The following is a 13,394-nucleotide window of genomic DNA, read 5'->3' as shown; positions in this document are numbered from 1 at the left end:
TACCAGCTATTTCCTACCATGCCAGCTTATTTCAATCAACGGCCTTTGGTAAATACTCTGTAATGCTTTAAGGTGTCCTAGAGGAAAAAAAAAAAAAGTTAGACTAGCACGCAATGTCTACTGCTATCAAGATTTTCTTCAATCTAAAAAAGCCACATTTATACATTTAGATCATGCTTCATGAGTGAAAACAAGGTTCCAAGAAAAGTCTTCTAGCCTAAAATTCATTTCCACTTGAAGGAGAGAAATCTCAGGCCAATAAGCTAGGTTATGACTACCTACTAAGATGATTCTTTGACTTTGAAGGCAGGTTTATCTATGGCAGATTCCTTCCTTCCTTCCTTCCTTCCTTCCTTCCTTCCTCCCTCCCTCCCTCCCTCCCTCTCCCCTGGGTCTCACTAGATTTCCAGGCTGTTCTTAAACTCCTGGGCTCAAGTAATCTTCCCGCCTCAGTCTCCACCCAAAAAGCTGAGACTTTAGGCATGTAACATGGCACCTGTCTTATAGCTGCTTTCTTTGATTCAAACAAAATTATCCATCCCTGCTTTGCTCTGCGGATAATTTTCATGTAGCATTACAGAATAACCAGGCACATTTTCTATGCAAAAGTGTCCAGAGCTTACAGAGATTGTAAATTCTACAAAACAAAATTCTTCTTGCTGGCTACTAAAATGGGGCATATTGAACATCATTTTCATATCTTTAAAGTTACAACAAAGTTTTTATGGGAGTTAGCAGCCTGGAGTTTCAGAAATAGTTAAGTGCTGCATGTTTTGACTCTTTTACATAATCTTTCTCCTGGTTTATTAAGAGCTCGCCGTCTGCAGGGCACTGTACCCTGGCATATTGTTGGAGGAACAAAGAGAGCATTTAAAGATGTTCTCTGGCCTCCTGGAATTTACAGGATGAATGGAAGAAGACAGAGTTATGCATACTCCCGACAATAACCGTTGACTTTTTATTTGTAGATAGAGAAGCTTGGCAACTGAGACCTTTTTTTCCCCCCCCGCTGGATTTACGAGAACCAAACTGAATTGGAAAATGTTATTTGCTTTAACAAAACAATTTACTCTTGTGCAACATCAAATTGTGTCAATCAAGCAAATAAAGGAAGAAAGCCTTATTTATAAAATAGCCTGCTTCTGATTCATTTGATTGCTTCTCAGGTTCCAACAGGGCGACAAAATGAAGCTTTTGGTGCTTGGTGTTTTTCTGTTTTTCTGTAGTTCCCCAGCCTGGACAAAAGATAAGAACTATTACCTTGGAATTATTGAAACAACTTGGAACTATAACTCCGACCGTGGGGAAAAGAAACTTGTTTCGGTTGACACGTAAGTCACTGTTTTTATTGCTTATGGGCCAAAATTGTAACTTAGCAATTTTAAAAAATAAGCCATTAAGAGGTAATATTTCTTTAATGTGTCCACTGCAAAATGTGGACTTGAAACTGGAGAGATTTTAATCGGTCTCCTCTCCATCTCTGGCTGTTTTACATCGGGAGAACTGCCCTGCTGCCTCTCCAGGTCCTGGTGAACTTGACGGCCTCCTATTTATTGACTCCTCTGGTTTATACACCTCCCATCAGCATTCTCTCTTTTTGTCTGTTGATATGAAATTCTTTAAATAACGTCTGCATAAAATGCTATGTTCATGGGGGAGGCAGGAGAGGAGAGAAAGGGGAGTACTGGGGATGGAAATTGACCACATTATGATGTTATATTATGTGCATGCACAGATAACTAACAACCAATAAAATGAACCAATTGAAAAAGAATGAAAACCCTTTAACAACAACAACAAAAAAAACTCTAAATGGAAAAAAAAGTTTATAACACCATTTACTGATTATCAATAGTAAAGATGCCACATTTTTTAATCCTTCAGAACATCATTTACAGAAATAAAATACAGTTTTAACAAATATGATTCTACCTAATACTGGTTGGGTAATTCAGCACAGTGAATGAATGGGGGTAATCGGAGTCCATATCTGCAAAAAGGGATAAAAACCTACTTCTCAGGACACATGTCCAGCTCTTGGTGGAGAGCTCGGCATGGTGTACACATACAAAAACATATATGATACTCAATGTTTTCCTGTCTCATTCGAAAGCCCCTTTATTTTAAACAATATTCACTATATAGAAAATAAGAAAGTAGAGTTCTCCTTGAAGTATTTTATATGGAAGTTTATCTCTATTGAGTTCATCTATTTTAATAATGTTAATTAAACATTTACCATCAAATGGAAATTTGTCATTTAAAAAACGACATTCACTACATTAACAAATGTATTTCAATGGTGATAAAATACAATGAGTCCAATAACCAGCAGCTGCTAAGATGTACCTTTACAAAATAGCTAAATAATTATGCTAAATTTTGTTAACTTGACTCTTAATGATGGGTATATTCTATTCTGATTAATTGCATATATGGTTGAAATTGTTCACAGTAAAAAAATAAATGCAAATCTAAGAATAACATCCAATTGCTACTTTATTAATTCAGTACTATGTGATTAGGAAATTTTCTGACCTTAAGATCACAGTAAAAAAGACAACTAGTACATCTTACAATTATTAGTTTGTTTGTTTTTTTAATCTGTTTTGAGATAGTATTCTTTTCTTAGGAGTATATTTTTACAGCTTAACTAGAAATATTACTTTATATGGATTCAGTATTTTCCTGAATAAAATAATGAAATTACATGTGGTTTTTATTTCCAAGGAAAAGAGGTATCACTCAGTGGTGGAGCACTGGCCTGGTGTGAGCAAAGCCCTGGGTTTGATCCCCAGTACCTAAATAAATAAAGACATAAATTAAATGGACAGAAGTACTGTCCTACTCCATGGTTCACTCACCCCCGCCATGGTTCATGAACAAAAATCAGATCAGTTCATCAGGCATAAACTAAGGGCAAGGTTAGGCTCTGGCCATGCTCCAATAAAGAAGTCTTTAATTCCAAAATTGGGAAACAGGAGAGTGAAAGAAGTTGGTAAGGATTTGGGTGGGTGGGGGTTGGTTCTTTTGTTTTTAAATACTCTCATGGCCTGTCCCTGGGAGGCTATGAAATGCATAAGTCTTGTTTATCCTGTTATTCTTTGATGGGCACACTTAAGGATGCTTGAAAAGGAAAGTGATCCATCTTCCAGATAAGTTCAATCCTCTTTTTATCAATGTTCCATAACCTCCTGTGGCTTCAACAACAGCCTAGGGTTGTGTGAACTCTTGAAGAGACTGGCCACACCACCTGACTTTGTTTCTCTCATACATCTGAACAAGGATCAGCGCATCAGCATTTTGCCAGTTGCATGTTAAACGTCTTGTGTAGATGAGTGTAGCAGTGACCTCATGCTGCCTTTATTGTCCCAGAGTCATAGCTCATCCAGCCCAGTCAGTGAAAGATGAGCTGGTATCACCAGACAAAAGTGGCTTTCCTTCTCATGGGATGGCCAAAAAGAAGGGGAAACAGGTGAAGCAGAAGGGGAGAGAACGCAAAACGTGCGTTGGGTTGAGATCTGGGTTTCAGTGTTATGTTGACCTTGAATGTACGTGGAGACAGCAGGAACTCTCTCTGCTATGGTCATGGGTACCTAAAACATTGGAGTCACTGAATAAATTATTTGTGAATATATTACAAATAAATGAATGAAAGGTATATAGGAAGTGGGAGAAATTAGAAGCTATGTTGTAACTTTCCCTTGCACCCTGGAGGGACATATTCATGCTGTAGAATAAACCAGGCAATGGATATGATAGGAAAGGTCAGCATAGGAGTTGGTTATACATGGATCAGTAAAGTTCAAAACAAGTGGATATTTAAAGAGAAAAATGTATGGATTGTCTTTGTTTTGCTTGACTGGTCAGGAAAATAGAGTTTACCTCTCGGGATGAAAGCCAGTGTTATTTACTTCTAATAGGGGACAGTTGAAAGGGATTTCCTTGTATTGTAGTCCATGCTCCCATTTTCTTGGGTCAGGCCTTCCTTATTTGTCCCTTAAAAAAAACCTATAAGTTGTAGTTTCTGATTCTAAATTACTAATATTTAAATAAGAATAAAGACATATAAACAATTAGTAAATGTAAGAGTGTGTTCTGGTTCCATAGTAGGTGTTAATTCAATATTTATTAAATTAGCTGACTCTATAATAGTGAAAAATGATAATACTGCTGTCTTCAGGTTATTTTTGTTTTCTGGTGACCTCTAGGAAGCTGGAATTAAGCAAAAAATTCTTTAAGCTCAAGATCAGCCACCACAAAACCTTTTTAAGCTTGACTTTGTAGGCTCCAACTCAGGCTTGGTGACTTTTTCAACATATGGTTTTTACAAACTTTGATATCTAGTTTTTTGGTCATTGTCAGTTTGAAAAGCCAATGATATGGTAAAGATGTCAATATAAGCAGACTAAGAAAAATAATAGCTCAAAATCTGAACAAAGAAACAGACAACAAACTAAAACTATATCCCCTCCATGGTGTAATTATAATTATTATAATAATGTTGAGTGATTAGGATACAAAAGTGTTCAACAGTATTCATATTTACTATGATTATCAGTAAAAAAAGGTGACCTACCCCAGTAGAACCCTTGTTTAAGAAAACAGGGAAGCAACCAAAATATTTTTTAGAGAGAATACTTGAAGTGAAGGAATTTATTTTATTCCTATTAAAAGATAAACACATTAAAACGTTTTCAAGCTTATCTGAGCATTCAGCATTCATGAATATGGCCACATCATATGGCCAAACAGTTTACTGGGGCATGAGGTGCAGGAAAGGATACTTTTATGAGGTGTTTTTGGAAGTCAAATTAAGAGAATTGTTTGATGAACTGAAGAGAAAGGGTCCTACTTAGAGGTTAGTTGGCAGTTTCTGGTTGGTTAGACTTAAGTTTTAATTTTAATTTTTTGGTACCAAGAATTGAACCCAGGAACACTCAACCACTGAGCCACATCCCCAGCCCTTTCTTATATTTTATTTAGAGACAGAGTCTCACTGAGTTGCTTAGGGCCTTGCTAAGTTGCTGAGGCCAGTAGACTTAAGTTTTATAGTATTGTTTACATTAAATTGATTTTTGGTTTGCTTGTAGGAACCCAAGGAACTGGAGCCATCTCTGCCTAATGGCCTCCCAATTATGTTAATGCCTTTTCAAAAATAATGTAAAGTTTTTAAAAATGATACTTAAGAAGGTACAATTTTTAGCTACAATTTTTGGCTAAAATTTTCTGAAAGTTTCACTTACAATGACTCATTCTCTGAGGTTGCCAAGTGCCCAAATAGTCACAGCTAGTGTGCTGCAGACACTTCAGACAAGACAGCCTATGTGAAGGAGATAATTAAATTATAACATTTCGTACTTTTCAAGCTAACAACCTATTACCACAGTTTCCACTGGCCCCATGAATGGAGCCAAAGCAAGGTTGGCCATTAGGTGCTGTGTTCACGCTGTGCTGGGGAAGCAAGGCCAGTCAGGACCTACAACTCAGGGGAACTTGTTGAGTCTCTGCCGACTTCCTGTTTTCCTTAGGATTCCTGTCTGTGGTAGCCAGAGTTTCTAAAATGGCCTCCCAAGGATCTTCCACACTAAATCTCCAGAACCGGTGAGGAGGATGAGCTGCCCCCTACCCACAGGATTTCTGTGGCAGCCAACCTCAGGGAGGCTGCCAGGGCGGCCTCATCTAGAAGGCGAGTCCTCCTAGAACTGAAGAGAAAGTGGAGAAGAGAAAGTGGAGAGATCAGAGACTGAGGGATTCCACACACTGCTGCTCACTGAGGTGGAAGGGGCACTTGAGAGGCATACGGGAGGGGTGGCCTTCAGGAACTGAGAGAGGCCCCAGCTGACAGCCACAAGCCAACCCCAACTGTCAGCAACCTTTGTAATTTAGAAAGTGGGTTTTTCCACAAGGGCTTGGACAACTACTCAGTCAGACAAGCCCTCGATTTCAGCCTTGGGGTGCCCTGAACAGAGAAGACAGCCATGGGGTGCCAGACTCTGCCTCAGAACTGGGAGGTTACGAACAGGCGTTACTCCATACTGCTGGGTGACGTTATGGAGCAATAAAAATTTAACATATCAGGTCTCAAATAATGAAATCCAAAATCCAAAAGCTTTTACCTGTAGCACCCAAGTTTTAGCAACAATGTCTAATCGTAAATCAATATCACTCAAGTGAATTCTGATTCATGAGAAGAAGAGCATGATTATTATCTAACTAAAGACACACACACACACACACACACACACACACACAAATCCCCTGCCACTAAAACTCTCTTCTGGGTCTGAGTCTACTTATACAGTTGGCTTAAAACTAGGAAATGTGATAACTAGGAGGGAAGCATATCCACTGTAGTGAGTCTAAAGGAGAATTTGGCCCCTGTCAACAGGAAGAATCACAATTAAATGTGAATTATTTGTTTGGTTCAAGGAGTAACTATAATGAATTCTTGTGTCTGAACATTGGATGGCAAACTTCCTGCCAACTTCCAGTAACTGACCCTTTGTCCCCAAGCTGTGCTCTCGAAATTAAATAGACATCCCCTAATGACCACTTTTGGAGATAGATCATAAGCAAATAGACCCTCCCCAAAAGTACCACACAAGGTGAAATATTTCCCAATTTGTGAAGGGGGACTTTCCCAATCAAAAGGCAAGATGGGAAAAACAGTTTGCATACTGCAATGTATAAAAAGAAAACCAAATACTAAAAACTCTGGCTCTATTATGGCTTCAGATCAATTTTAAAAGTAATTTTCTCATAAACATCCCCCAAAAACTCAGTGTAGAAAAAAAAATGAGTCCCAAATCTTGGACAATGAGCCTTCTATTTGGGAGAAATGATTTAATACAGAAAAATACAATGAAAGCATTTTAACAAAGACCACTATAGCTTATTGAAAAGGGATGTGATGTATACCTGAGTGCTTTTGAGTCACATTCAGAAAATATAAAAACACACTTAAGATTGGAAGGACTATTTTTAAACTTTGTTCTATGAAGGATGTGCTATCAATAGGGGGTGGTGGAGCACAGATTAGAATCTCCATTAAATATCATCATACTATATCTCAGAAATAGGATGGTGTCCAGATGTTGAAGAAAGTTTATCCTGGGATTTAGACAAGCCTGTGAGATGGGTCTGCCCAGGGCTTTTCTGGCAGGACTCGAGAGGAGACTTTGAAGCTACATCTATGTGTGTGTGCCTGACCCAAATTGTCCTGGTCAACCCCTCTCAGCAGAATGAGCAGATGAACCTCTGTTTCTAATCTCAGGGCTCTCGGTGCCTCACGGTGCTGCCTCCTGTCCTTCTGTCCAAACTCCTCCTGGGTTTGGGGAAGAGTCCACACCTGTGCTCTGCTCTTTTTTCCACGTATTTCCACATCCTGAAGTCTTTCTGAACCATCCCCAGTTAGTTTTCTGTTTTGCTCTAACAGACTGGGAAACTGCAGCAAACAACCCAAAGGTAAAAACAAACAGGGGAAAAGTGGCATACAAAAAGAAATGTCACTTTATTCTTCTAGCTTCCAGCTTGGTCTTCCCCCCAGGATGGGTTTGGAGGGACCCGGAAACCATCTCAGTAATTTCTTCAGGGAACAATTCTGCCTCCTTTAGAGATCCTGGGGTTTATGCAATCCAGGAAAGTGGAGGTTCCAGGTGTGCTGGTGAGATGAGATGCTCCTAGCAGGAGCTCCGGGCCATCAGAAGAAGATGGCTCTATTATTACCAATGCCTGCTATCTCTGCCCACATTCAACCACCAGGACCATCGGCACGTCCCCATGCTCCCTGACCACAGCACTCAGGCCTAATCTGTGCAATTGCCACCAGCAGAGGTCTGGCTACTACCTGGGTATGGCCTGGAAACAGAACTTTGCACCCCTAGGTCTCAAGGTATCAGGGAATCCCATCTCCACTGGGACTGGTCTACTCTCTTCCCCTCAACCTCAGAAACTCTGCTACCCAGGTTTCCCCTGAACCTAGCACAACCCGCCTGTTCCAGAACCCACCAGGATGTCAGCTAAGAAGGGCAACTGCCTGAGCCCCAGGCCCACAGGATCAGAACTACGAAGCTAGGCCCCAGGAATTTGCACTCCACCAAAATGCCTCATTGAAGTCTATGCACAGAAAACTTGAGAAACATTGAGCCAGAGCCCTGGGCTTTTGGAAAACAAGATCTTTAAATTCTGCAGCAATGAAATTCCAGAGCTCCTGGACAAAACCTAGTTTTTGTTGAAGAAGGGAAGGAAAAAATTCAAAGCTTACTCCCTCCAATGAGTTTGCAGCTGAAGATGCATGACAAAGTTTATTCCTCAGTCAGGTGATTCAGGCCCACAAGTATTAGTGGAAAATGTAACAGGTCAAGGATCACTGAGATGAAGGAGGCAAGACACACACATGCACACTCACACACACAAATACAAACTCAAGATCATCAGCCCAAGTGTGAGCAGGTTTTGTTCAAGTGGAAGACACCTGTGTTGTGGAGGGGCCGTTCAAAGTCCAGACTTACATGTCCACATGGCATTGCCCACAGATGGGTCCCATGGAGCCATCCAGAACCTTCAGTTAAGGCCAATAACGTAAAAATCAGCTTAAGTTTGAGACTTCCATTTCTTTCCCCGCCCCCACCCCCCATACTATTTGGTATGCTGATATATTTAGGAAAGACTTAAGCAGCTAATAATCAGCACTAATCAGAATATAAACATTAAATGGTAAGGTACCTGTAGTAATAAGGGTTTAAAAAAAAAACCCACAAAGCTAATTCAAATCCAAAGGTGATTTTAAAACCCACACATATTGCGAGCATAAACTCTGGCCATGATTTAAGGGTGCTAAAAGAAATAAAAATGAGAGAATTAATAAAGTTTCACTAATTTTAGATATATACTTACAAACTTTGAAGTCTCAAATATCCAGATTGATTGCTTATAAACTCTAGTTGATTTTTTTCCTATAGCTAAGAGAAGCATCATAGTGAAAAGTCCCTTCGTTATATGCTAAATTTTGATATTTCACTTTAATTTTGTATTCTGTTTCATAAAACCTCTGTTTTTAAAGGAACATATTTTTGTGAGGCCTTCAAATGGCACATCCGTCACCTGATGTGAAACACCTCACATAATTAAAGCAGCAGGATTAACTGCCAGCCCTCTGCTTTTGTACAGTGGGCAAATATTTAATGCCATGTGGTTATATTGTTTCTCTTTCATTATTTGCTATCCCCAGAAAATCTGGCATCTGATGGAGTTGTCTTCTTTTTCTTTGCAGAGAGCATTTCAATTTCTATCTTCAAAACGGCCCAGACCGAATTGGAAGAACATACAAAAAGGCCCTTTATAATCAGTACACAGACGGAACCTTTAAGACAACCGTAGAAAAGCCAGCCTGGCTTGGGTTTTTAGGCCCTATCATCAAAGCTGAAGTTGGAGATAAAGTTTATGTACACTTAAAAAACTTTGCCTCTAGGCCTTACACTTTCCATGCACATGGATTAACTTACTATAAGGAGCACGAGGGTAAGTTCAACTCACATGGTACCTGGGATTTCCTTTCCTTTGTTTTTTAGTACAAAAACTCCTAAAATGTGGACTCCCCTCCTGGATGAGACCTGTAACTGTGTCATTTAGATCTGAACTATTTTAATAGCAGGTTAATTTGGGTTCATCATAAGGATGTATGTTTCTCCTGATTGTGTGAGTTGTGTAAGTGAATGTTCTGGATTTCCGGGTAGACTCTGATACTGAGAGTCCCTGAGCCTCCGGCCAGTGCCCAATTCCCTTCCAGCCAGTCAGAATGAGAGAAATTGACCATGTGCCTTAATGGCAATTATCAAGAATACAAATAACAATAAGTGTTGGAGAGGATGTGGGGGAAAAGGCACACTCATTCATTGCTGGTGGGACTGCAAATTGGGGCAATCACTCTGGAAAGCAGAATGGAGATTCCTCAGAAAACCTGGAATGGAACCACCATTTGACTCACTTATCCCACTCCTTGGTGTATATCCAAAGGACTTAAAAACATCATACTACAGGAACATAGTCACTTCAATGCTAATAGCAGCTCAGTTCACAGTAGCTAAGCTATGGAACCAACCTAGGTGCTCTTCAAGAGATGAATAGGTAAAGAAAATGTGGTGTATATATACACAATGGAATATCACTCAGCCATAAGAAGAATGAAATTATGGTCTTTGCCAGTAAATGAATGAAACTGGAGATTATCATGCTAATTGAAATAAGTATGTTCAGATGCAGGGAGAGAAGAACAGAAGTCCATTCCCAAAGGGGAATGAAGGGAAGGGAGAGAGGATGGGAATAGGAAAGATAGTAAGTAGAATGAATCGGACACAACTTTCCTATGCTCATATGTGAATACATGACCTGTGTAACTTCACATCATCTTTAACCACGAGAATGGGAAGTTATATTCCATGTATGTATACTACGTCAAAATGTACTCTACTGTCTTGAATATCTAAAAAGAACAATTTTAGGGCTGCGTTTGTGGCTCAGTGGCAGAGCGCTCAACTAGCACGTGTGGGGCCCTGGGTTGCATCCTCAGCACCACATAAAAATAAAATAAAGGTATTGTGTCCAACTACAACTCAAAAAAAAGTAAAATGATTTTTTTTTTAAAAAGAACAATTTAAATAAATAAATAAATAAAATTTTTAAAAAGAACTTTTAAAAGCCTAGAAGAGGTGGAAATCCAAAGGGAAGAGAAAGAAGTGGGGGTGCAGACTGCCTTTACTCTGACATCCCTACCCAGGATCACATATGGCTGCCATCCTAACTCTGGATGTACTCCACCCCAGTGAAGGTGGCATGAGCAGTCTCATAGTATCAACCAAACAGTACCCATGGCTGGGTGACCTAGAGTCACCTCTGCAGCACCATTAGCAGAAAAGCATTTGAATGTAGCACTTGGCAGCTTTTAGGGTGGAGTGTGAAGAACACAGGTGAGGTTTAGTCCTGTGATCTGATTCTTAGCACAGGTTGAGAATCTCTTTATTCCAAATGCTTGGGGCCAGGGTGTTTTGAATTTGGGTTTTTTCATACACATAATGAGATATCTTAGGGATGGGACCCAATTCTAAACATAAAATTCATTTATGTTTCACATATACTTTATACACATAACCTGAAGATAATTTAGCATTTTTCAATAATTTTGTGCATGAAATGAAGTTGCAAGGTGTGGAATTTTCTTCTTGTCGCCTCAAGTTAGTCCTCAAAAATTTCCAGATTTTGGAGCATTTTGCATTAGGACTGTTCAACTTGTCCTTGATGACACGAAAAGAGGTAGTATTTTGTTATGGTCAAGGCAAGGGCTTTGAGATGAATAGACCAAGGTTAGTCCCAGGTTTGCCTCTTAGTGTCCAAGTGGTTTTTGGCAAGTTTAAATGGTCTGTGCTTCAGTTTCCTTGTCTATTAAATAGGGCTAATCAGAGTTCATAGTAACAGCTGAATAAACATCAGCTATTATCATAAACAAAAGTGGAGGTCAAGCTACAGTTCATTGACATTATAAGGACCAAGTCTGGAAAAGAATTTAGATGAGTTCTGATTATTGGCTTTTTGTTATTGTTGTTGTTGTTTATTTATTTGTTTGCTTTTTGGTACTGGGATTTATCTATATCCCAAGCCCCTTTTTTATATTTTATTTAGAGACAGGGCCTCGCTAAATTGCTGAGGCTGGCTTTGAACTCACGATTCTCTGTCTACTTCAGCCTCCTAAGCCACTGAGATTTCAGGTGTGCCCCACCATGCCTGGCTCATCTTTTTTTTTTTTTTTCTAAAGAGACAGCATGTTAGGAAATGAGCATTTATTTTTAAAGTGTAATAATGGTGTTGTGGTTTTGTTAAACAAAATTTAAGTTCTTATCATTTAGAGATAGCTACTCGGGCATTTATAAATGAAATATGATGTCTGGAATGTCTTTTAAAAGAATTCAACATTGCTGGGATAAGAGTGGGTGAGTTACAGATGAAACAAGACTAGCTTTGAGTTTATCATTGCTGGCACTGGGTTGACAGGTATGTTAAAGACTCATTGACTTTTGGAGGTACCTAGAGATTCATCTTAGCTTCTGCATGCTTAAAATGTTCCAAAATTAAGTGTAAAACGTTTTGGGGAAAGTTTCCTAGTTACTTCACAGACAATAACCTGATGTCGTGTCACAAGTTTCAAATGGTAGGAGAGGGTAGTCATTTTGCTCAAACCTTCATACTGTGACCCCAAAGTAAAAGTTGTTCTTTAAATTATAAAGTAAAAGTCACATTCCTCCTTACATATCTATTATGGCCCCTTAAAGACTCAGTCAAGTATATATATATATAAAAAATAACAACAGTTCCTGTGAAGCTTCTAGACCTCCTAGACATTAGCTTCTAATTTTTTCAGGGTTCAAATAGGACACCACTGTATCCCCAAGGGCATTTATGAGATGCTGAATGTTTACTGAAGGAATTAATGGCCGATTTGTATACCCGTGGTGAAGGTCAAACACATTCCCTCCAACTCCAATGATGCTTCTTCCTAGGGGCCATTTACCCTGATAACACCACCAACCTTCAAAGAGCAGATGACAAAGTGCTTCCGGGAGAGACCTACACGTACATGGTGCTTGCCACCGAGGACCACAGCCCTGGGGAGGGTGACAGCAACTGTGTGACGCGGATCTACCATTCCCACATTGATGCTCCGAAAGACATTGCCTCGGGGCTCATCGGACCTTTAATAGTCTGTAAAAAAGGTACCTTTCTCTTGACTGGCCAAAGACAGGGACCCGGTTTATTTTTAAACATCCATCAAGTCTCCTGCATGGAGGCTGAAGAGGTGAGGGAGGGGGTGAGCCTAGAACAGGGGAAGGAGAGGAGATGAAGGCCTAGCAAGGGCAAGGGGAAAGCCTGAAAAGCAGGGCTCCTGGGGGTAGGTCTGCTCTATCTTCAGCAGGGGTGTCCTGCAGAGATGCATAACTTAACCACGTGTGACCGCCCCCCTCCAGTGGCAATCTATGGTGACAAATCTGTAATCATCTGCATTATGCTGTGCCACAGTCTGGCTGGGCACACAAATCACCAGCCACTGAAGCAGGAACAAACTTTATTTTTTAACTCCACCAGCAACTCCTCCCTAATGCCACAGGGCTTGCCCAGGAACCAGCCACCCGAAATACATCCTCCAGAAATCCCTCCTCCTACACTTCTCCAACCAATGGGAACTCCCGGGGAATCCCTGGGAATCCCCACGAGAACTCCAAAGTAGCACGATAACTCAAAAGTAGCAGCCCAGGCGGATAGTAATGCCTCGCCTGTCAATCAATACTGTTGGCAAAATGCCAGGGGCCATACAGACTCGGCCATGGCTCTCAGCAATGCTGGTA

At 40.1% G+C, this 13,394-nt stretch overlaps 1 protein-coding gene across 2 annotated transcripts in view; it reads left to right on the top strand.

The window, feature by feature from the left end:
- The first annotated feature begins 1,162 nt into the window (after positions 1 to 1,162).
- Positions 1,163 to 13,394, top strand: part of Cp (ceruloplasmin) — a 46,270-nt gene continuing 34,038 nt past the window's right edge. For both annotated transcript variants that reach the window (XM_026406615.2, XM_026406616.2), the window contains exons 1-3: positions 1,163 to 1,331; positions 9,275 to 9,522; positions 12,552 to 12,764. In XM_026406615.2, the coding sequence (XP_026262400.2) occupies positions 1,186 to 1,331; positions 9,275 to 9,522; positions 12,552 to 12,764 (607 nt within the window). In that variant the 5' untranslated portion in view covers positions 1,163 to 1,185. The remainder of the gene's footprint in view (positions 1,332 to 9,274; positions 9,523 to 12,551; positions 12,765 to 13,394) is intronic.

The sequence above is a fragment of the Urocitellus parryii genome, chromosome 2 (genome assembly GCF_045843805.1).
Source record: "Urocitellus parryii isolate mUroPar1 chromosome 2, mUroPar1.hap1, whole genome shotgun sequence".
Classification (NCBI taxonomy): domain Eukaryota; kingdom Metazoa; phylum Chordata; class Mammalia; order Rodentia; family Sciuridae; genus Urocitellus; species Urocitellus parryii.
Note: the sequence above shows the minus strand (reverse complement) of the source record. Positions and strands in the feature narration are given on the sequence as shown.